This window comes from Medicago sativa, chromosome 1 (assembly GCF_051527215.1).
Source record: "Medicago sativa cultivar Bolivia chromosome 1, Bolivia_mono, whole genome shotgun sequence".
Lineage (NCBI taxonomy): Eukaryota > Viridiplantae > Streptophyta > Magnoliopsida > Fabales > Fabaceae > Medicago > Medicago sativa.
Genome location: NC_140749.1, coordinates 14,601,210 through 14,623,500, shown reverse-complemented (window position 1 = coordinate 14,623,500; position 22,291 = coordinate 14,601,210). Strand labels below are relative to the sequence as shown.

The 22,291-nt window shown below is 34.0% G+C and overlaps 1 protein-coding gene across 4 annotated transcripts; it reads right to left on the bottom strand.

Moving 5' to 3' along the window:
* GLT1 (NADH-dependent glutamate synthase 1) lies at window positions 1-12,253 on the bottom strand. Of its 4 annotated transcripts, XM_085707204.1 has the most exons (22): window positions 11,610-12,253; window positions 11,187-11,306; window positions 10,050-10,154; window positions 9,535-9,687; window positions 9,223-9,323; window positions 9,016-9,112; window positions 8,434-8,543; window positions 7,995-8,098; window positions 7,732-7,911; window positions 7,300-7,643; window positions 7,147-7,217; window positions 6,585-7,054; window positions 5,626-6,495; window positions 5,245-5,399; window positions 4,800-4,961; window positions 3,098-4,702; window positions 2,544-2,744; window positions 2,177-2,445; window positions 1,686-1,991; window positions 1,312-1,579; window positions 957-1,214; window positions 1-648 (listed from the first exon to the last, which is right to left on the bottom strand). In XM_085707204.1, exons 1-22 carry the CDS (start codon window positions 11,961-11,963, stop codon window positions 367-369), a joined length of 6,585 nt encoding a protein of 2,194 aa, XP_085563330.1. In that variant the 5' UTR covers window positions 11,964-12,253; the 3' UTR covers window positions 1-366. The 4 variants fall into 4 exon arrangements, with proteins under 4 accessions (XP_085563330.1, XP_085563333.1, XP_085563341.1 ...); XM_085707207.1 differs by lacking the exons at window positions 9,016-9,112; window positions 9,223-9,323; window positions 9,535-9,687; ... (1 more) ...; window positions 11,187-11,306; window positions 11,610-12,253 and adding an exon at window positions 8,812-8,954; XM_085707215.1 differs by lacking the exons at window positions 9,016-9,112; window positions 9,223-9,323; window positions 9,535-9,687; ... (1 more) ...; window positions 11,187-11,306; window positions 11,610-12,253 and adding an exon at window positions 8,894-8,954 and having other exon boundaries at window positions 8,434-8,774.
* Window positions 12,254-22,291: the final 10,038 nt, after the last annotated feature.

The window sequence follows — 22,291 nt, the reverse complement described above, 5'->3', positions numbered from 1 at the left end:
TGGAACAAACACAGTAGCTCAAAATTGCAGAAACAATTGTACATCAGAATAAATAATTAATTACCAAACTGTACATTTCATTTCCACAAAACCATAACTAAGCTAGCCTTCCCAACAATAAAATCCAAATAAGAACTATGAACAACACTCAAATCTTACCCTAATACCACCAAAAACCAAGACAACCTCTTGCTTTCCTTACACTAAATTATTTATCTTTATTGTTTTCGTTCTTATTTCGCCCATTCGGCTTACTAACTGCCAACCAAGAATGCCTAAAATGTAACATTCAACATTCACTTTTCTTTTATTATGTGCACTTTTGCTTTAGGAACTCGAGGAACTTGTAAAATCAAAGAAAGCATCCTAAGTCATCACTGTGTGTTTGCTGTGCTTCTTGTTGAGGTCTTGTTGCCTCTTGACAAATTCATCCTGATTCCCATCAATACCGTGGTCTTCTTTGGTGAGGTAGCTGTCAACTTGTGCGGCAGCTTGCCTTCCCTCTGAAATAGCCCATACCACAAGCGACTGACCACGCCGACAGTCACCTGCTGCAAATACCCCATCAACACTGGTCGAGAAGCGGCCATAATCAGCTTTGAAGTTTGACCTGTTGTCTCGTTCCACACCCAACTTTTCTGCTATAGTCTGGCAAGGCAAAGAAAAGTATTATCAGTTATGGCTTATGGAAATTGCTTTTGTGAAAGCATACATTGAACATTGGAAGAAGATTACTACAAAAAGTCTGAATTTAGCAAGAATCCAATAAAATTTACTGCTATAACTTGAAATAATGCAATGTAATAGCGACATATTTATCTGCTATGACTTACTACCATGTAATGTAAATAGCATTAGCAACCAATTTATCTTCAATTCAAATTTACCATAAACATGTAAAATTCACTTAATTTACATGTTTGGAACTTGGGAATAAAGCTATTTAAAATACTTACCGCCTCGGGGCCAAGGAATCCCATGGCTAGTAAAACTAGGTCAGCCTCAATAATCTCCTCACTGCCCTCAATTTCTTTAAATTGAAACTTGCCAGTTTCATCTTTCTCCCAGCAAACACGTACCACTTCAAGTCCTTTAACAACTCCATTTTCATCTCCCACAAACCTCTTAGTGAGTACCTCATATGTTCTGGGATCTTTTCCAAATTTAGTTTCCGCTTCTTGGTGACCATAATCAACACGGAATATGCGAGGCCACTGCATTACAGAAAGAGTGGTCAAACTCATGACTAATGAAAAACCGAAAGAACCGAAAGTCCTATGACAAGTGAAAAAACAATTATTCAAATCTAACCTGAGGCCATGGGTTGCCTGGGGCCCTAGTTGGTGGTGGCTGAGGGAGAAGTTCTAGATTGACAACAGCAGTACAACCATGACGAATGGATGTTCCAATGCAATCTGTGCCCGTGTCACCCCCGCCAATGACCACAACCTTCTTGCCCTTGGCAGAGATGTAGTTACCATCCTGTAAATTGCTATCAAGCAAACTTTTAGTGTTTGCATGAAGAAACTCCATGGCAAAATGAACTCCTGATAGCTCCCTTCCAGGCACAGGAAGATCCCTGCATGAAAACATAACTTCGTTAGAAACATCCTTCTATGTATGCATATTTTGTTCTGTTATAAAGAATTGAACTAAAACCATAGACTGCTGTCATTGTGTCTCACCTTGGCTTTGTAGCTCCAACAGCCAAGACAATGGCATCGTTTTCCTCTCTAAGTCGTTCAAGAGAGTATAAAGGATCAAGCCCAATGTTTGCATTCACCACAAAATTTATTCCTTCCTCAGCCATTAGATTGACTCGCCTTTGAACTATATCCACTTTGTCAGTTTTCATGTTTGGAACTCCATACATCATAAGGCCACCAATGCGATCAGCTCTTTCAAACACTGTTACTATATGACCCATTTTATTTAGCTGATCTGCAGCTGCCAAGCCTGATGGTCCACTTCCAACAATGGCTACTCTTTTTCTGTATCAGAAAATATCTATTAATGACAACGTTCATGTAACAATGAATTAAAAAAATATTTAAAAATTTCTAGCTAGGTCCAGTTCAATATTACTAATGAGGTATTCATATTTGCTTGAAAAAAAAACAGAACCACAGAAATAAAAACACAACTAAAATGATGTTAAACAGAAAATATATCATACCCAGTTCTCTTGACAGGAGGTCGTGGAATCATCCAACCCTCCTCAAAAGCCTTGTCAATGATAGCACATTCAATATTTTTAATAGAAACTGGATTCTCAATAATACCGAGGACACAAGAACCTTCACAAGGTGCAGGGCAAACCCGCCCAGTGAACTCAGGAAAGTTGTTTGTTTCAAGAAGCCTCTCTAGTGCTTCTTGCCACCTATTTTGATACACTAGCTCATTAAATTCCGGTATTTTGTTCCCAAGAGGACATCCAGAATTTTCCTGAAATTTTATGAAAATGTATTTAGATTAAACATGGTTCCAAACAACCTTAGAAGGAAATATACAAGTAATGAAAACTTGAAAATGGCAATGCCCACCTGATGACAAAATGGAGTACCACAGTCCATGCAACGGGCAGACTGTGTTTTCAAAAGTGGACCCGGCTTTGTCTCCATCATCACCTCATTCCAATCATTCAGGCGAACATTAGGATCCCTATACTGAACACCCTCACGCTCGTAAGCAACAAAACCTCTATGTTTAACAGCATCAGTGACCTGACTTGGCCTCTTGGGAGCCTGCAGATATTCAAAGACGAGAGCCAGTTATAACATATTACTCTAGGTAATTGTAATCTTGCATGTATGTTCATCACATTTAAGTAACAGAAATATAACATCTTTGACCCCAGCAAAGTTTTCACCAGGTTAGTCTAAAATATTTTTTAAAATAGGACCTGAAGCTAAGAGGGAAAAAAACCACACACAAACTAAGAAATATACCAGTATAGTAAAAGTAATAACACAACAATGCCATATCCAATAAATGTAAGGCAGTCCCAAAACATAGAAAAAGTTTTCGTAACAAACAGAAAATAAAATGGATAAAAATAATAAAACTAATAATAAACAAGTAAGAAACTAAAAATTACCTCACTTGGTTTCTCATTCAAAGATGCAGTTGCCAGCTTCTTGAGCTCTTCAAAAGCATCTTTCTCCACTGCTTGGGCTTCATCGTCTTGTTCATCTACATCTTCCGCAGCCCGCTCCACTGCATCTTTAGAGGCTGCATCAGACTTCATACTTGCAAGAACACGTTTATACTCCCGAGGGAACACCTTGACAAATTTAGGAAGAAGATTTTCAAAATCAACAAGCACTTCCTTGGCAAGCAAACTGTTTGTGTGACGTTGATGTTGCTGTATCAACATCCTAAGAGTAATAATGTCCTCTTCCTCTTCAACCTTATCCAGATCTACAAGCTCCAGGTTGCACCGAGACTGGAATGTTCCATCCACGTCAAGAACATAAGCGATTCCACCACTCATACCTGCAGCAAAATTTCTACCAGTTTTCCCAAGAACAACAACGGTCCCACCAGTCATGTACTCACATCCATGATCACCAACACCTTCAACTACAGCCTGAGCCCCAGAATTACGCACACAAAATCTTTCTGCTGCCATCCCATTGAAATATGCCTCACCACGTGTTGCCCCATACAGTGCCACATTGCCAATTAAGATGTTGTCTTTGGGGTCAAAATTGCTTCCTTTTGGAGGATATACTACAACTTTTCCACCTGATAATCCTTTACCAATGTAGTCATTGCTATCACCTTCAAGTTCCAATGTGATTCCAGGACAAAGGAATGCACCAAAGCTTTGGCCTGCACTACCAGTAAATTGGATATGGATGGTATCGGCTGGAAGACCAGCTAAATTGTACCTCTTAGTAACCTCGTGGCTAAGCATAGTTCCCACAGCACGGTTGGTATTGCAGATCGGTGTTTCAATGTATACTGGAAGACCCTTTTCCAAAGCAGCATTGGACAGACTTATGAGCTTATTATCCAAAGCCATGTCCAAACCATGATCTTGCTTTTGAACACAGTATTGGGCAGCTTCTGGCCGCAGTTCAGCTGCAGGTCTAAGCAATAGAGAGAGATCAATATTCTCTAGTTTTGCATTTCCCTTAACAACTTCTTTATCAACTTCGAGCATATCTGAACGGCCAACCATTTCATTGACTGCTCTAAACCCAAGTTGGGACATAATTTCTCTCATCTCTTCTGCCACCATAAAAAAGAAGTTAATAACGTGCTCAGGTTCTCCAGCAAATTTCTCTCTAAGTACTGGATCTTGAGTAGCAATTCCAACAGGACAGGTGTTCTTGTGGCACTTCCGCATCATGATGCAGCCAAGAGTAATGAGGGGAGCAGTACTGAAACCATACTCTTCTGCACCAAGAAGGGCGGCTATGGCCACATCTCTTCCGGTTTTTAGTTGCCCGTCAGTTTGCAGAGTTGTACGACCACGTAGGTCATTAGCAACCAATGTTTGGTGGGTCTCAGCCAGACCAAGTTCCCAAGGCAGTCCAGCACTCTTTATACCAGTCCATCTGGATGCTCCTGTACCTCCATCATGACCTGAGATCAAGACATGCTCAGCATGACCTTTAACAACTCCACTGGCAATTACCCCAACTCCTGCTTCAGATACTAGTTTCACACTAATTCGAGCAGCTGGGTTGGCATTCTACAAATTGACATAAGGGGTCAAACACAAACAGGAAGAACACCTATTTTTCCAACAGTCAAACAGAAACATGAAATAAGTGCAGACAAGAAAATACCTTGAGATCATGAATCAATTGAGCAAGATCTTCAATTGAATAAATATCGTGATGGGGAGGTGGACTGATGAGACCTACTCCGGCTGTTGAATTCCTAGTGATAGCAATGTCTCCTATAACCTTGTGGCCAGGAAGTTCACCTCCTTCACCAGGTTTTGCTCCCTGAGGATTACAACTATAACGTTAAGACACTACCACACCACCTTAAGTAAAAAACTACACTTTTATTAAACCTCACCAAAGAAAAAACGTAGGTTTCGATTAATGACGCAAGAGCACCCATAGGTGCCTTTATGTCACAGCATCATCTGCCATGAATATAAATTCATAAACAACAGAACCGTATGTCCAACAGGAATGCAGGAGCACCAGTTGATGAAATTTTATAGGAAGCTGAGTAAAAGGACAATAACCTTGATTGGAAAGAACAAGTTACACCAATTACCTGGGCCATCTTTATCTGAAGTTCATCAGCATTTGTAAGGTAGTAACTTGAAACACCAAATCTCCCACTAGCAACCTGCTTAATGGCACTCCTTTTGGGATTCCTTGAGCCATCAGCAAGAGGCTCCATACGAGATGGTTGTTCACCTCCCTCACCTACAACAGATATTCAAGAAAAAATCATCAGAAAATCAAAGAAATTGAGTAGAATAATCTTATCACTTAATGGAATGAGATTTGCAAATAGTAGTTTCATGAAAAATTTGTGCTTGGATGTTTTGTCAACATTTGGCAATGGGTAAAGACTAAACATCTATGTTCCCCTCCTCTGGGTAAGAAAAGAAAAAATGTGACTCAACATGCTTAAATAAGTTTGACAAACCTGTGTTGGATTTTCCTCCAATTGTGTTCATTGCCGTTGCTAATGCTGTGTGGGCCTCCAAAGATATTGACCCATAACTCATGGCGCCAGTGCAAAACCGTTTAACAATTTCACTAGCAGGTTCGACTTCGCTAATAGGAACCTTACTTGCTGCATCTTTAAACTTCAGGAGTCCTCGCAAATTGCAAGCCTTATTCAATTCATGAATGGTCTTGGAATACTGTTTATATGCATCTACGCTGTTAGTTCTGGCAGCCTCTTGAAGCTTTGCAATAGCAAGTGGATCATTCAGATGAACTTCACCACCTTTTCTCCAATGATAATCTCCAGGGTTTGGCAATGCTACTGCTTCTGCACTTCCAGGAGAGAAAATCCGAGAAGGAAAAGCCAACTCATGCAGATGAAGTGCATCTTGAGCAAGCATCTCAAATGTTGCACCCTCAACTCGACTTGGAGTTCCAGCAAAGCACTTTTCAATCACTTCTGAAGAAAGACCCAGAGCTTCAAATATCTGAGCACCTTTATATGATGCCAAAGTTGATATTCCCATCTTGGCAAGAACCTTCATCATCCCATAGGTGCTTGCTTTGAAATACTTCTTGACCAACTCATCTTTTGAGTTGAAATCACCACTTGCTTTTGGTGGGATCTTTCCGTCAACCTGCAGTCGCCAAATTGCCTCTATAGCCAAATATGGGCATATAGCATCAGCGCCAAAACCAACAAGTGTGCAGAAATGGTGCACTTCACGTGGCTCAGCAGATTCAACCATTAGAGCAACTCTTGTGCGCTCAAGTGTTTTAACTAGATGTTGGTGGACTGCACCAACAGCCAAAAGAGAGCTCACAGCAACACGTTTCTTTGAGAAGGCTACAAATTCAAACAAAGATTTAAATACATTAGGTGAATGTGGATATGGTATATTTATGCAACAGAAAGATAACATAGAAGTAGAATACCTCTATCAGAAAGAACAAGGGTGGTGTAGCCTTCACTAATTGCATTGTGTGCTTCTGTGCATATCCTGTCTAAGGCTTCCTCCAACCCTTTCGTACCACGTTCCTTTGAGTAAGTAATGTCTATAACTTTGCTCCTCCATCCCCTATAATTCATTTTTTTGATGGCTTCCATTTCCTTGGTGGATAAAAGGGGACCTTTTAGTGAAAGGCGGTGGCATTGTTCCTCAGTGGTTTCTGTTAGATCACCTTCTGGACCAACCATACATCGCATAGAAGTGACTATTTTCTCTCGAATAGGATCGATAGGAGGATTTGTCACTTGAGCAAACATTTGTTTGAAATACTCAAAAGTGAGTTTTTCTCTATTAGACATGACAGCTAATGGAGTATCATTTCCCATTGAACCAAGTGCTTCGACACCATCCTTTGCCATGGGAAGTAATAGAATTTCCAATGATTCTACAGAATACCTACATAAAGGAGAGCAACGATATTAAAAAAAACTTCATTTGTGAAGATGGTGGATAGATTGGAAGAATTACACAGTAACGAGATTACGTACCCAAAAGCTTTCAATGGAGCCAGCAAACCTTGAATTCCCATATTTTCCATGTCCACATCATCATTAGACAGCTGTTGTTCATGGAAGATGCAATAATTAGACTTGACTATGAGATATTTATAAGAAATTGACATTGGTTTTTATGTTACTTACTGGAGGCACTCCTGATATGGTTGGTGGCACAATATCAGATTCATGAACAGAGTCAATTATGTCCTTCAGTTCGATCTTCTGCTTTTCAAGCCAATCTCCGTACGGTCTTGCCAATGAGTATTGCTCTTTTAAGGCGTCATCGTTCACAACTATTTGCTTCTCAAAATCCACCAGAAGCATCATGCCTGGATTTAGTCTTCCTTTCCTGCACACATCTTCTGGAGGAATATCTACAACGCCAACTTCACTTGCCATTATAACCCGTCCACTGTGGGTGACATAGAAGCGGCCAGGTCGTAGTCCATTCCTATCTAATGTAGCTCCTAGATAGTGACCATCGGTAACTGTAATAATATTAGATTAGATTAGGCATCAAATCAAATACTAGCATGTATCAAGAGGAAAATAGAAGAGTGGTCCCAGAAAATTTACATGAGATAAGAGCTGGCCCATCCCATGGCTCCATCAGAGCTGAATAGTATTCATAAAATGCTTTACGCTGAGGGTCCATGTTCTTGTCGTTCTGCCATGCTTCAGGAATCATCATCATAACAGCTTCTGGAAGACTTTTTCCGGAATGAAGCAAAAACTCGAGGACACCATCAAAACATCCTGCAGAAGGAAAAACCATGCGTCATGATTCAGTAATATGACCACAGTTTAGCAAGCTAACAAAAAAGTCATAAAGGCTTCACCTGAATCTGATGAATTTGCGTCCACAATCGGTAAAAACTTCTTTAAATCATTCTCTGATAAGCCAAGTTCCTTGCATTTCAGTAGGCCCTCACGTGCTTTTATCCTACAAAATACACCAGATTAGCTGATATATCTACACAACTTCAACCAAAAGACAGTGAATAAGACCCCCGAATACACAACACTTAATGCCGTTAAGCCCATGCATAATCAACTACAATGACATCAGTTGAACAATGGACTTGGACACTTTCTACTTTAGAGGGGGGAAAGTAAACACAATCATGTGTAACTCCAACAGACAATGTCTACTGTTTTATTGATCCATTTCACCAGCAGTTGGATGATAACCGTTTAAATTTGTAGTGCAACATAGTATTCATTTGTAAGGGTCGTTTAATTAAAACTAGAGTACGGCAAAACTTTTTCAAGACATACCAGTTAACATTGCCTCTGAGTGTGTTGATTTCCCCGTTGTGGCCCAATACACGAAAAGGTTGGGCACGATCCCAACTAGGGAAAGTATTTGTAGAGAATCGGGAATGTATCTACAGAGAAGTATACCAAATTATGAGTTTTCATGGTTAAGTTTTTATAATAGTGTAAAAATCAAAGTAAAAAGTCAAGTGCAGTTTTCTTCCAGCACTTCGATATAAACATATACTGAAGTGCCAGTAGAAATTACAAAAATCCTATCCACTTTCACCAAAGTGATTATTCCCTTCACAACTTTGAAGAAATTGTCATCCAGACCAACTATAAAGCATCGGCAGAAATTTCTGCAAACATGATTATCTTGATAATGAACTTTCTTACCAACTCAACCATTGCATCTAATCCAGCATCCAAAATCAAATAGTAATCAAGGAAGCGGAAGAACTTAAGAGATCATTCAAACCTCAATGCCTCAGAAGTCATTCCCCAACCTTGCACCTCTTCAGTTACTGGTTGTTCCTATGCTGTTTGTCGGAGTATAGAGTTAGTGGAGGAAGAAGATGAGTTAATGGGCAAAATATTTACCAGGGCCATGTAGCTCGTAAACCTTTCATTGCCAAGATCTGCATAATAATATTCACCCAACTGAGCTGGTGTTAGCTGACCTTTGTAAATAACAGTCCTGTGCAGAATTGGAGAATCGTCAGAAATTTGAAATTTATTATTAGACAACTGCAGCAGTAACCAGAATTTACTTCTCAAGAAAATCAGGATGCCTCTTTGACAGCGCACCTAGATGAAAGTGAACAGATATAGAAATCTGTAATTCCATCGCTTTGGAGGTTTAATGCAGATGTAATAGAAACCATGCTGAGCTTCCTTAATATGTACATCTGCAAGTAAAGTATATCTATTAATCACTATTCAGTTGAAGCAAAATGAGCTAAACCAAATTCTTATATATCCTTTTTTCTTAGCAATAAACTCTACTTTGACCAGGATACTATGTCTAACTCATAATATTAACTGAAGTAATTCACTTGCTAATCTTTTCTTTCGTAAGGAAATCCCAATTCAATCATTTATTCACCAGATTAAACGTACCTGTTTCTCCAAATCAACTTTTGAGTCAGAACTTGGTGTAAGAAACACTTGTTCAATCACTGGTTCGGTCAGCTGGGCTGATTTGCCCAACCCTGTGTTATCCGTGGGCACAGAACGCCAACCAAGAACCTTGTGACCAAGAGACTCGGCAACCTTAAGCAAAAAGCAAAGTAGTATTGTCAGTAGAAGACCAAATCACTACAAGGATATGTGCAAAAGGAACGCAATATAAATACAAAAATAGCATATACAAGGCTAGAAAAAAAAATTGCATGGTGTACTAAGATAGTAGTATATGGTAGCTTGAAAACCTCATGCATAAAATCAAATTTCAAACAAGACAGAATAAACATCATAATTAAACACGGTGCATAAGTAATGCATTTTTTAGTGGTAATTCAGCACAATTACAACTGGCAGATACAAGGCATGAAAAAAGTATGGTATGCTAAAGTATGGCAGAAACACAGTCTATTTATGCATGAAATCAAATCATATTTCAGAATTAGATTTACCTTAGTAAATATATTTTTGCTTTCCTTTCTCCGACTATCGGATTTAGGTAAGAAAAACATGCCAACTGCATAGTTTCCTTGAGGAGGAAGCTGAAAATCCACAACCTGTAACAAGGCAAACCCATTACAATCATCAGCTTCTTTCAATATAACAGGTGAAAGATAGAAAAACAACACCCATTAAATCAAATGTTCTCTGTTAAACTTTAATTTCTATTCTAACTATTAATTCCAAAATTGGCACTTTGTTTTCACTTTGGAATAAGTCACATTTAGTTTTTTAGTTTTACAATTACAAGTGAAAACAAAAAAAGAAATAAAGCATTTTCTAAAACCAAACAGGCTTAAGAAATACACCCAAAATCCAAATATGAAGAAGGAAAATAGAATTTATTTTATATAAATAGGTAAGAATATTATGGCCACAATATTTCTCGAAGTCCATAAGTCATGTTCTTAAAAAAAATACATTAAATAAGATAGTAACTTACTACTGATAATAATATTACAAAAAAAAAAGTGTTTTTTGAATGTATCCAGTTTTTTTGAATGTATCCAGTTTGTAAATAATTGTGGGAGAAATTTTAGCAACTAATATTACAAATATCATCATCAAACATAGTTTAGGAGGATAATTTTTTATCAAAATTGTGAAGGATATTTTAACAATAAAGTGGAAAAATAGTCAACTCAGAGTTTATGAATTAAATCCTAACAGAAAACGAAAAAATAAAATAAAAGAAAGAGACAGCCAAAAAAGTATATACTGCTACTACCTGGTTGGGGGGCAAAATACACTTTCATAAATTTTACTTTTTAAATAAAAACAAATAAAATTTCATAAAAGCAAATAAAAACATCACATAAAAGCAAACAAAAACATCACATGTGCTTATAAGAACATCAATCACTCAACAACAACAACAACAACCAAGCCAACATCAATCAATCACTCAAACAAGAACAAAAATTAAATTCAAATAGATAATTCTTTTTTATCAAAAATATTCAAATAAAAAAAAATAGATACATAAACAAACATAAAGAAAGAAAGAAAAAAACAGAAACATTTTATTTTGTCAAATAAAAAACTGAAATATTTTAAAAAAATAAAATAAAAATAAACAAAAAACGTGCCTCTTGGTAGAAGCCATGAGGCAAAGCAACAAGTATCCCAGCACCATCACCAGTATTTGCTTCACATCCACAAGCACCTCTATGTGTCATCCTAACCAACATCTCCAACGCATCAGTTACCTATATAAATACACACAAAAATATCAATCTCAATCAAATCATTTACATGCGACCAGATACTCAGACACCTGACATAACACTGACACATCACGTCTCGACACTTGCGATCATTTTGAAAAATTAAAATAAATTAATTGAAAATGATCGCGTGTATCATGTCAGTGTCATGTCGTACATCAGACATATGTTTTTTTATCATAAGTGTCTGATGTCGAGTCAGACACTTGACATACACTTTCGATCAGAAATGTCAGTGCTACATGATCATTGACATCAAATAAACAAAAACTACAATCCTCTAACCGTTTTTCGACTACTTTGACCGTTCAATTCAGCAACAAATCCAACACCACAAGAATCCTTATCAAAAGCCGGATCATAAAGTCCCATCGGTTTATCCGGCACAGCCGAAAACGACGACTTAACCGCCACTCTGAGCTTCGGCAACCTCCCTAATCCACCGGATTCCCATAACTGAATCCTCTCCGAACCACCACCACTTCGCAATTTCGTCCCTAACCATCTCTTCCTCTCCACACACGTGGCAGAACATCGCGTAAACCTCGCTAACGGACGCAAACGAGCGTTAGGGTTACTTATAGCGTTTATCTGAGGATTGTTTAACGCCGTAAACGTTAACGAAAGAGAATTCGACATTGGAAATTAAAATTAAAATTATTCAAAAATATTGATTCGCGTTTTCGAGTTTTGGCTTTTTCTAACTGTTATTCAGTTTTGTTTGTTATTAAATGCAACAGATCTGAGATTGTTGAAACTGAAGAACAATAAGATCCAGATTTTTGAGAAGTGGTTATGTGGAGATTCGAATCTGAAAAACTGAAAAAACTAAAACAACAACGAGAGAAAAAAAAACAAGACAGAGAGAGAGACTATTAGAGAGAGAGGGAGAGAGAGAGGGAGAGAGAATAGCGGCTATTGTGTGAGGTAGGGATCGAAGAGAAAGAGGAGAAGAATGATTTATAGAGAAAAAAGGAAGAAGACAATGAACTGGGACCACAGAGTAATTTTTACTCGAGTTTAATTAGTATCGAGTGGTAGTGCAAATTATTTTACATACGTATATTTAATAAATGTGTTACCACGAAAAATTAACATAAGTTTAATGATGGATATGATGGATTGATAATCCAAATCAACTTTGTATACATAATTAAACTAAGGGTCATGCTAACCGATGCTTCGGAGGCATTGGTTAAGCATAACAAAAAAGAAATTATTATCATAAAAGAAAATTGTTCTTGACTTTTTATAAATTAATTACACAATTTCAATGCATTAACGGTTATATAATTTCCTTTTTTTATGTTTATCAGTGTCTGGGGCATCGGTAAGCATTTCCCTTAAACTAAATATTTATAATTGTTATATCACCAATTAATATTTTTATTGATTATGTGTGTAAAGTTGTTTTGTATTGTCAATCCATCACAATTAAACTTAAATTATGTGTTACCATATGTATCGACTGAGGTGTTGTCACAACAATTAATAAATACGATAAATCGTGTTTTCAAACAAAATAAATGAAGAAATTAGTTGTGTGTACAAAATAGTTTTACAATGTCGATAGATACTAACTAAACTTTTTTCTAATGTTGGTCAAAAAAAATTTGTGGAAATAAATTGTTCTTGCTATTAGACTTTAATTAATATAATATGTCGCTCTTAATTATATTAAAAGAAATGTTTTCAAGTGACCTTAAAGTATTTATTAATTAAGTTGTTTGACGAGAAAACTTTATCTTGAAAATTGTTTAATTATATTAAAAGAAATGTTTTCAAGTGACCTTAAAGTATTTATTAATTAAGTTGTTTGACGAGAAAACTTTATCTTGAAAATTGTCTGTTCATTAGCTTGAAACTTTGAAAATTGATTTTTGTTCCATCGAATTTAATAATTATTTCTTTTTTATTTGTCTTTTTCAAAAAAAAATTGTGTTTTTATCTTACCAAACGAAGAAAATGGAAAGAATTGTAAATGGAGAGGAACTTAAACATTGTTTTTTTTTTAAGGAAGAGAGGATCTTAAACATGTATCTAGTATATGTTGTTATGTTAATTATTACTAAATAGAGAGTTGAGATCATCTCCATTTACAATTCTCTTCATTTCCTCCATTTGGAAAGAAATAGACACAAAAAATCTTGAAAAGATTATACAACAATTAATGAGGACGAGATTCATTTATTGAAAGCATTCACTACCTTTTTTGTCTGTCTATCTCTCCCCAAATTGTATACTCCATTTATTTTGATAAATTGAGAGGTTCCTTACTCCTAAATAGAATAATTTGCATATTCATTAATTAATATTACACGCATTATTAATTACTCCCTCTATTTCAAAATGCATGTTGCATTTTTGTAATGTGTACTATTTACATGACTTACTTTGATCTTACTTTTTTTTTGTCAAGTAGCCTAGTTGCTAGAGCTCACACGATTAAATGTGGAGAAGTGGGGTATACGGGGTTCAAACTCCGACCCCTGCATATAATATACAATATCTCTACCAACTGAGCTAAGCTCACGGGGATTCTTACTTTTTAACTAATACTCCCTCTGGTCACATTTATAAGCAAAAAATCACTTTTTAGGTTCATTCAAAACCTAATGTATTTGGTCTATAATATATATCAAATTATTCAAAATACCTAAAAAGTGGTATTTTGTTTATAAATGTGACCGGAGGAGTATATCGCTTTCAAAATTTTACATGTATCAATATACAACTTTAATCGTTAATATCTTTTATTATCTAAGGTAAAAATTTATAAAAATTAATATTTTAAAAATATTTGTCGAAACAAATTAAACAACATCTTTTTTTGAACAAGAATCAAACAATATTTTACATGCTAACATTTGTATTTATATTAATTAAATTTTTACTACCAACAATACCAACAACAACTGAAAGCGCTCTTCCTTAAAAAAAAAAAAAAAAAAAAAAAAAAAAAAAAAAAACTGAAAGCGCACTTAGAAAAAAACACTGCGAGCGTTTGCACTGTTTTTTCTGTTTGATTTAGTTGACAGCTAAGGATTCAAACATATGACACGTGTGAGATGCGTCTATGCGGCACGCGACAGCCGTTTCTGTGATTGGGTCCCATTGTTTTTTGTTTTGGCTCGTGTGTGATAACATGTTACATAAATAATAAATTTGTTCTTGTTCTGGTAAAAGAGATTGAAACTATATTAACCAATTATGGTAGGTGAAAATATAAAACTAATTTATCCGATTTTCATCCTTATCCATTTGCTTTTACTTTTACATGTACTTTTACTTTTGTGAGTCAGAGAAGAGAATAGGAGATTTTGTAAATATTACTACCTCCGTCCTAATTTAATTGACACAATTTTGTTTTTAACACATATTAAAAAAATATATAAATAAAGGGAAAAGTGGAATATATTGTATTGAGAATGATAAAATATTATTTAGTGTTATATTGTATTAGGAATGATGAAAGTTATATTGAAAATTGAAATGAGTCAGTTATTTTGGGACACTTTTTTTTAGAAAATGGGTCAGTTATTCCAGAAAGGAGGGAGTAGATTAGATATTACAGTAGGTAGTAGTTTTTGTCCTTTGAAAGAGTTATTATGTTTTTTTTTTAATGATTTATGTGTGTATATAAATATAATTATTACTATGTGCATCGTAAAGTTTTCTGAAAATTTTAGATCAAAATGTGCACTCAATTATTCACCATCGGTGCATCCTACTTGTTTTATAATTATTTTAAAATTGTGGTAAAAAATAATAGGTTTGTCTTTTTACGTGAACTTACCTCAATTTTAATTGAGACTTTGTTAATATATGTGGTGATTGGGATTTGAATTTTGAACACCTCTCTTATGTATATTTTTGAAGTAAACTTTTAGTCACTGTATTATTTGACAAAAAATATATTTATTTAACCGTATCGAGAATTTTTATTTGAAGTTTTCTTCAAATAATTTAATGGCTCTCCCTAAAAAAATGGCTCAAAATTCACCACTAAGATTGCTCTTCGTTCATCTTTCTCTTTGCGGTTAGCGGTGTTATAAACATGGAACATGGAATTTTCCCATCACTGTTCAGTCCCACTTTCCTTTGACCAAGGCTAAAGTCACTACGATCCATGTTCTGAGTTAATGGGCTTGAGAAAGAATCAACTTCCCTCGCTCTGCTGCCTCATCATAGCCTAATCTTCCATCGATTGGGATATTTTTTCGCTAAAGCTAATCACTTATTTGTTGAGGTTGATAATGATAATTACCTTTACGTGTAAACATAACATAATATAATAGATTTTGTTCAAGAAAAAGTATCGTATTTGAACTTATTGATCTTTTTTTTTTAATTATTAAATAACTTATCGTACGAGAATTTATTAAATTTGACCAATTATGTGAATTACAATCACAGTCGATTGCTCTAATAGTATAACATACTCTAGTATATTTTGTTAATTTATTGAATTATGCCGATCACCTAAATATCTTGGTAATCTTTAATAACTTTTTACAATATAAAATCTTCATAAAGTGCATATAAATAGCTTCTTCTTTTTTTAAGATAAAAACTTATTTACGAAAAAAAGATGGAGTGGAGGACATAAACCTAACCTAGCACAAATAGCTAAAAATACAACATAAATTGTATTATTAAATACAAAATATTTTCATGTATGAATTGAAACTAAAATGCATCTACATGCATCCATTGTATCATAATCTAGTAAACAATCTTCTCTTATTTTAATAAAGATACAAAGTGGCGCACATAATTTAGATTTTAAATCAATAAACTCGCATAATTTTTTGACACAATAGTATCTCACATACTTTAAAAACAAAATAATTATTTACTCAGATAGATATGACTGATGCAGTTGGTGGGAGTTTATTAAAACAAATAATAATGTGACTTTTTTTTGAAGGAATAATAATGTGACGTTATGAGTGACGAAAAGATAATATTAAAAAAAGGAAATTATAATTATATAAAAATATTAGTTTTTGACTATATTAGTTAATCATACGCGGCTAATTGAGTACGTGAAAACTTAATTTAACAACCATTACTAAATGCTTTGTAAAAAAAAAAAAACATTACTAAGTGTTTTCCTAAAAAAAAAATTACCAAGTGCCAACAAATTTACTCATAACTAAAAAATGTCAACTTGTTCTACCACAACCAAGATCTCTCTCTCAAGTCAATTGTAAAATATTTTAATTATCAAATCTCTTTTATTGAATGGACATATTTAATTAACCTTAAAAAAATTGACTATATTGTAAATAAGTGACTTGGTGGTTTGGGGTAAAACATGGGAACTGAAGTGATATGAAGCAATAGATTCAACTCCTCGTACTAATAAGAAAAAAGCTAATATTTGTCATTTAAAATAAAATTATGTAAATATATGAATAAAATCAAATAGTTAGATTAATCCGGGAGAAACTTCCATTCCATATATTGATGTTGTCTAGGCATGACAACAAAACCCATACCTGCGGTTACCCGCCCGAACCAAACCCAATTTGACGGGTTTTCCCTGTTTTGACTGGGTTTGGGTATGGGTATGGGTTTTCCCCGATTTCAAAACACGGGTATGGGACGGGTAAAGGGTATATAGGTACCCACCCCGAACCCATACCCAAACCCTTCCCAAATGTAAGAAATTACTTTATTGATATGTCATGTTATTTTGTTTGATAATTATCATTTTAATAAAAACTACCATTGATATTTAAAGGATCAACTGAATCAATCTGTCTAACAAATGTTAAAGTGAGTGTATTGTTGGATAATGTATTACAACGTTGCTTTTGGGATGAAAAAAAACTTCTATTTTTTATTAAAAAAATTATTCAATGCGGGGACGGGGATGGGGCGGGGATACCCGAACCCGTTGGGGACGGGGATGGGATTCAATTTCTCATCCCCGTTGGGTATGGGTAGGGTAACGGGTAAGTATATTTAAATCGGGTATGGGGACGGGGAAGGTAAAACCCGTCCCCACCCCGCCCCATTGCCATGCCTAATGTTGTCTTGATGATTGAAGGGTAATGATCTTGATTTGTCTAATTGTGCGCCGTCTTAGTGTGACATTGTTTTGTTCGTCGTATTTGTGCAACGTTGTTTGTCTTTTTTGTTTCGTTCAGGTATTTGTTCGGTTTCGATTGTCAAATCAGCCTCGATCAAGTGCAGATTCAATCAATGACTTTGGCGTCGTCAACATTGCAGATCCGGAGACATGAATATTCCAGAGACTCGAATATAGTCATATGTGTAGGCTTTTGTACTTTTCAGTTTTATGCTATTAACATGGATGTTGTGAGTTTGTTCGCAGATTCATCATTTTTGTTTTTAGCGAATTTGCATTATATCGATGTATTCTAACAATTTGAATGAATAAATATCATTTATTTTTAGTCAAAAAAAATGCTGGAAAAAAAACTCATGCTTATGACTCGTGGAGCTATTAGAGTTGTGTGTTGGCTCTAGCATTCGCTAATGCTAACATGGTTGTTCGTCTGATGCTGAAACTATAACTAACTTTGTATGGCTTGACTCTAGGCTTTAATGTTGCCTTGGGTGTTTGAAGGGAGGGGAGGGTTTTGTGAAAGTGGAAAATATTTGAAAAATTCTTTTTCATTTTTTGAAAGAATATTTTTTTGAAGAATGATAAACTAATGTAATTTGTTTTTAATTTAAAGAATATTATAACATAGGTTGAATTTGAATAATTCATATAAATCCTCTAAAATTCGAGTTCTCACAAATGAGGATATGATTTTGTACTATAATCTCAAAGCCGTTTTGTTTCTTCCACTTGTTCATTCTTTTTTCTTTTTTTTTCAAAATTCTCCTTTATTTTTCTTTCCTTTTAAACTCGCAAACAAAGCTTATATTGTCGATCGAGTTGAAGCTTCTTAGCATCGACCATAAAAAGTCAGACGCTACCAATTAGCTTTGATGTTTAGAGAGGCAACCATAACACCGATGTTATACATCATGGATTTTCCAATAGTGAATCCACAATATACCTCATGAACAAAAAATTCAAAAAAAAATGTCAATGTATCAACTTGTTATACAAATAAATTTAAAGTGGTTTTGATATAAATTTGGATACTACAAAAAATACGTTATTTAGCCACGATCAATTTTTTTGGATCTTATACTCACGAATTTTTGAGAAAAAATAAATCATGATTGAAAATGTATTCGAGTTGAAAATCATATATATTGAAATAGTTCTTTTTAATTAATAATTAATATGGTTAAAAAAACGATAAACTAATCTTTTCTCCATCTTTTATCGAAAATTATTTTATGTGAAAGTCAATATAACTACTTAATTTTCAGCATAAGTTTTTTTTTTTTTTTTAACAAAGTAACTTTAGAAGGGCCATAACAAACCTAATTCAAACATGAAAAATAATTTTCAATTTTTTTTAACAAAATGACTAAATAATAACATGTTACGAGAGATCTTTACTTGTAAAAAAGAAACATGTGACGAGTTAAACCCAGACGTATTGCTCATCATTTAGCATACACTATCAACTTGATATTTGTTAATATTTTTTGAAAAAAAAAAAAAACTTGATTCTTGGAGTACTTTGGAAGATACTATTTAACAAGCTGAATAGGGTTGTGTTAATTATGCTTTGCTTTTTATACTATTGCTAATGTGCATGATCACACTTTTGCTGTTGATATTCTAAATGGGAGTGTGTCTAGATTACGTGTGCAAATTTAAAGTTCAAACTATTGAAAGTTGTTTGTATTTTGTGTGAAGTTATACATTGCTCAAGTTTATTAATTATTGAGTGTATAAATGTTTTGAACACTCTTTTCTATTGATATTATTTGTAGTTTGTTTGAAGTCTCACACTGCTCAAGTTTATGGGCTATTGATTGCATAAATGTGCTTGAACATTCTAATCACTAAGCTTGCTTTTGAGATGAGATTCAACTCATTTAACATGGTATCAGAATCAGGTTAAAGATCGTAAGGTGGAAATCTGATCAAGCTCATGTTGGTGAGTATCGAAATTGCTCAGGTTCTAGGGTTATTGAGGGTATAAATGTGTTTGGGTATCCTCATCTTTGAGTTAATTTTTGGGATGAGATTCAAGCTCATTTAACATAATATCATAGTCAAATTAAAGATTGCAATGCGAAATGCACGAAGGTATGTATTAAAGTTGTTTGTAGTTTTTTTTTTTAATCTCACATTGTTCATATTTTCGAACTACTGAGTGTATAAATATAGATGAACACCCTCATCTTTTAAACTAAATTTTAAAATAAGATCCAAATCCATTTAACACAAGCAACCAAAGCTATTATTGCCACTAGGATAGTTTGCATGACCTGCTTGTGTATTGCACATATTGAAAGTCAAAATTTGTATGAAGTGTCAATATTTACACAATTAAAAAAAACATTTACATAGGACACCAGATTAAGCCACCATAATTTTTATTCAACTTTGATAAAGGAGTTATGAAACTGATGGTGATTTCCTCCTACTTTATGAAGAAGTAGTTACGGATGTCTTACTTCAGTTGGTGCTATTCTTTTCTCTTTCTTTCTTTTTAATCTTTTTTATTTTTGACAATCTTTTTCTAATCTAAACTTTTTTTGAACGGTAATATAAACTTATATAACTCCGAAAGTATCATAGACATGCACGTGTATAAAATAATATTTTCGGAAAGGGAACAACCTCAAGATGAACTTGGTTTTTATTTATTTTTAACTCTATATCCGATCAAAGAACCAACTAATCACAAATATTCGTTTCATTATTCATTGACAAAGGTTCAACTGAAGTCAAAACAAAACATTTATGAATTTTCGATCACTATTATAAGCAAAAATTTATTTTTTATATTCATTCAATAAATGATGTATATAGTCTATATATAAACCACATACATCATTTATTGAATGAACATACAAAATGAATTTTTACTTATAATAGTGACTAGAAGATATGCAATAAAAAACATAACACTCATAATTTCGAAGTTACACATTTTTTCACGATCAAACTTAAGTTCAAAATTTAAATTGTTTATTTACCATGAAAATAAATTTAATTTTGAATCATACAAAAAAATTAAAGGAAATACTAATCTCAACGTTTTTTGTTTACGTGCATTCAATTCAATACCCATTATATGGTTTTTAGGACTTTGTAAACTACTCCCTCCGTCCTAAAATATAAGCAAAAAAATCTCATTTTCTTTGTATCAAAATATAAGCAAAAAACACCAACTTTTATGTTATTATTGTGTTTTTTCAAACAAATCATCTTTTCCAATATAAAATTAAATGCATGTTGCATTCAATTTGTTTCTCTTTTTATTTTCTCCATAATTTTTAACCAATGACAATTATTTTTACATCTTTCCATGAAACTTATTCCAAGGAGAACACAAAAAATTATACCTCAAATCACTAAGTATTGGTTTTCTTAATAAGTGTGAATTAGTGTTTTTTGCTTATAAAAAAAGACGGAGGGAGTACCTTTCCAATTTCTAGTCGTATATGTTCCGCAACAGTGACAGTCAACTGAAACAGCCACGTGACATGCAAATCTAGCGGTTGAAAGGGACATATGATCGAGGTCTCTTCCCCTCAAATTTCTGTAGTAGGCAGGCTGAGATAGCCACAGCCACATGGGAATCATATAAGACTCTGTTTGGTAAAAATAGCGGATAGCTGATAAGCTAGCTGATAGCTTTTAGCTGATAAGCTAGCTGATAGCTTTTAGCTGATAGCTGATAGCTGATAAACTAATTAGAGTGTTTGGTAAAATTAGCGGTTCAACTAGCTGATAAATGTAAAATGACATAAAAAACATTTTAATTCATAAAAACTTTATATCAATTAATGTTTTAAATATTTAATAAGTAAATTTTTAATTGAAGATATATTTTATATATTATTAAATTAATTTTTCAGTAAAGTTTTTTTTTAGTTTATTTCATTTCATTTCATTCCTAAAAAAAAATCATTTCATTTCAGTTTTTTATTTTTATATGCAGTTTACCTAAAGTAGATGAACATTCTTTCATAAATGACAAAAAATATATATTTTTCATAAGTCATACTAATGTAAGCAACTAAATGACATAAAAAATATATATTTTTCATAAGCCATACTAATGTAAGCAACTAGATTTGTACCCAGAAAAAAAAAACGGAAGCAACCACATACATTCATATAAAATTCAGTTATAAGGAACATAAATGCAATTATTTGTGAAGAAAAAAATGTAACGATTGCTTAATGAAACTAAATAAATCGTACGGGACTCAGTGAAGGTGTGTGGTCATAAATAAATCATAAAGGGTATATGTGGGTTTTAATAAAAATAATAAGGGTAAAACTGGAATTAAAAGTGAGACGCTATAAGCTATAAGCTCAAACGCTACTTGGAATAGCTTCTGAAAAATAGCTTATAAGCTCGTTGAAATTCGTGAAATAAGCTATAAGCTCATTGTAAAAAAAGTTACCAAACAGAGCTTATTTTGTCAAATGAGCTTATAAGCTATAAGCTATAAGCTCTTTTGGTGGCCTTACCAAACAGACCCTAAATGTGCTTCTTCAAACTAGTTCAATTTTGAAATTCGATCTAATATTAATTGATGGATCATGCTAATCGATGTCTTTTGGTTAAGGAAAAAAATAAGTTTTTTTTCTCTCTCCCTCTCTCTACGTTTTCTCTTTCAGTTTCTTCATTGAGGGGTGGTTTTGGGTTAATTTTTGACCTGAAATCACCCCATCTTCATATTTCTCTCTATTTCAATCTAAATAATTGATTTTTACATAGATCTAGGTTTTTTCTTTGTGATTTCATCATCTAAGTGTGGCAGTTTGTTTTCCGTCGTCTTGTGCGGCGCTGTTTGATTTCTCGTCTTCTTGCGGTGTTCAGTTAATTCATCTTGAA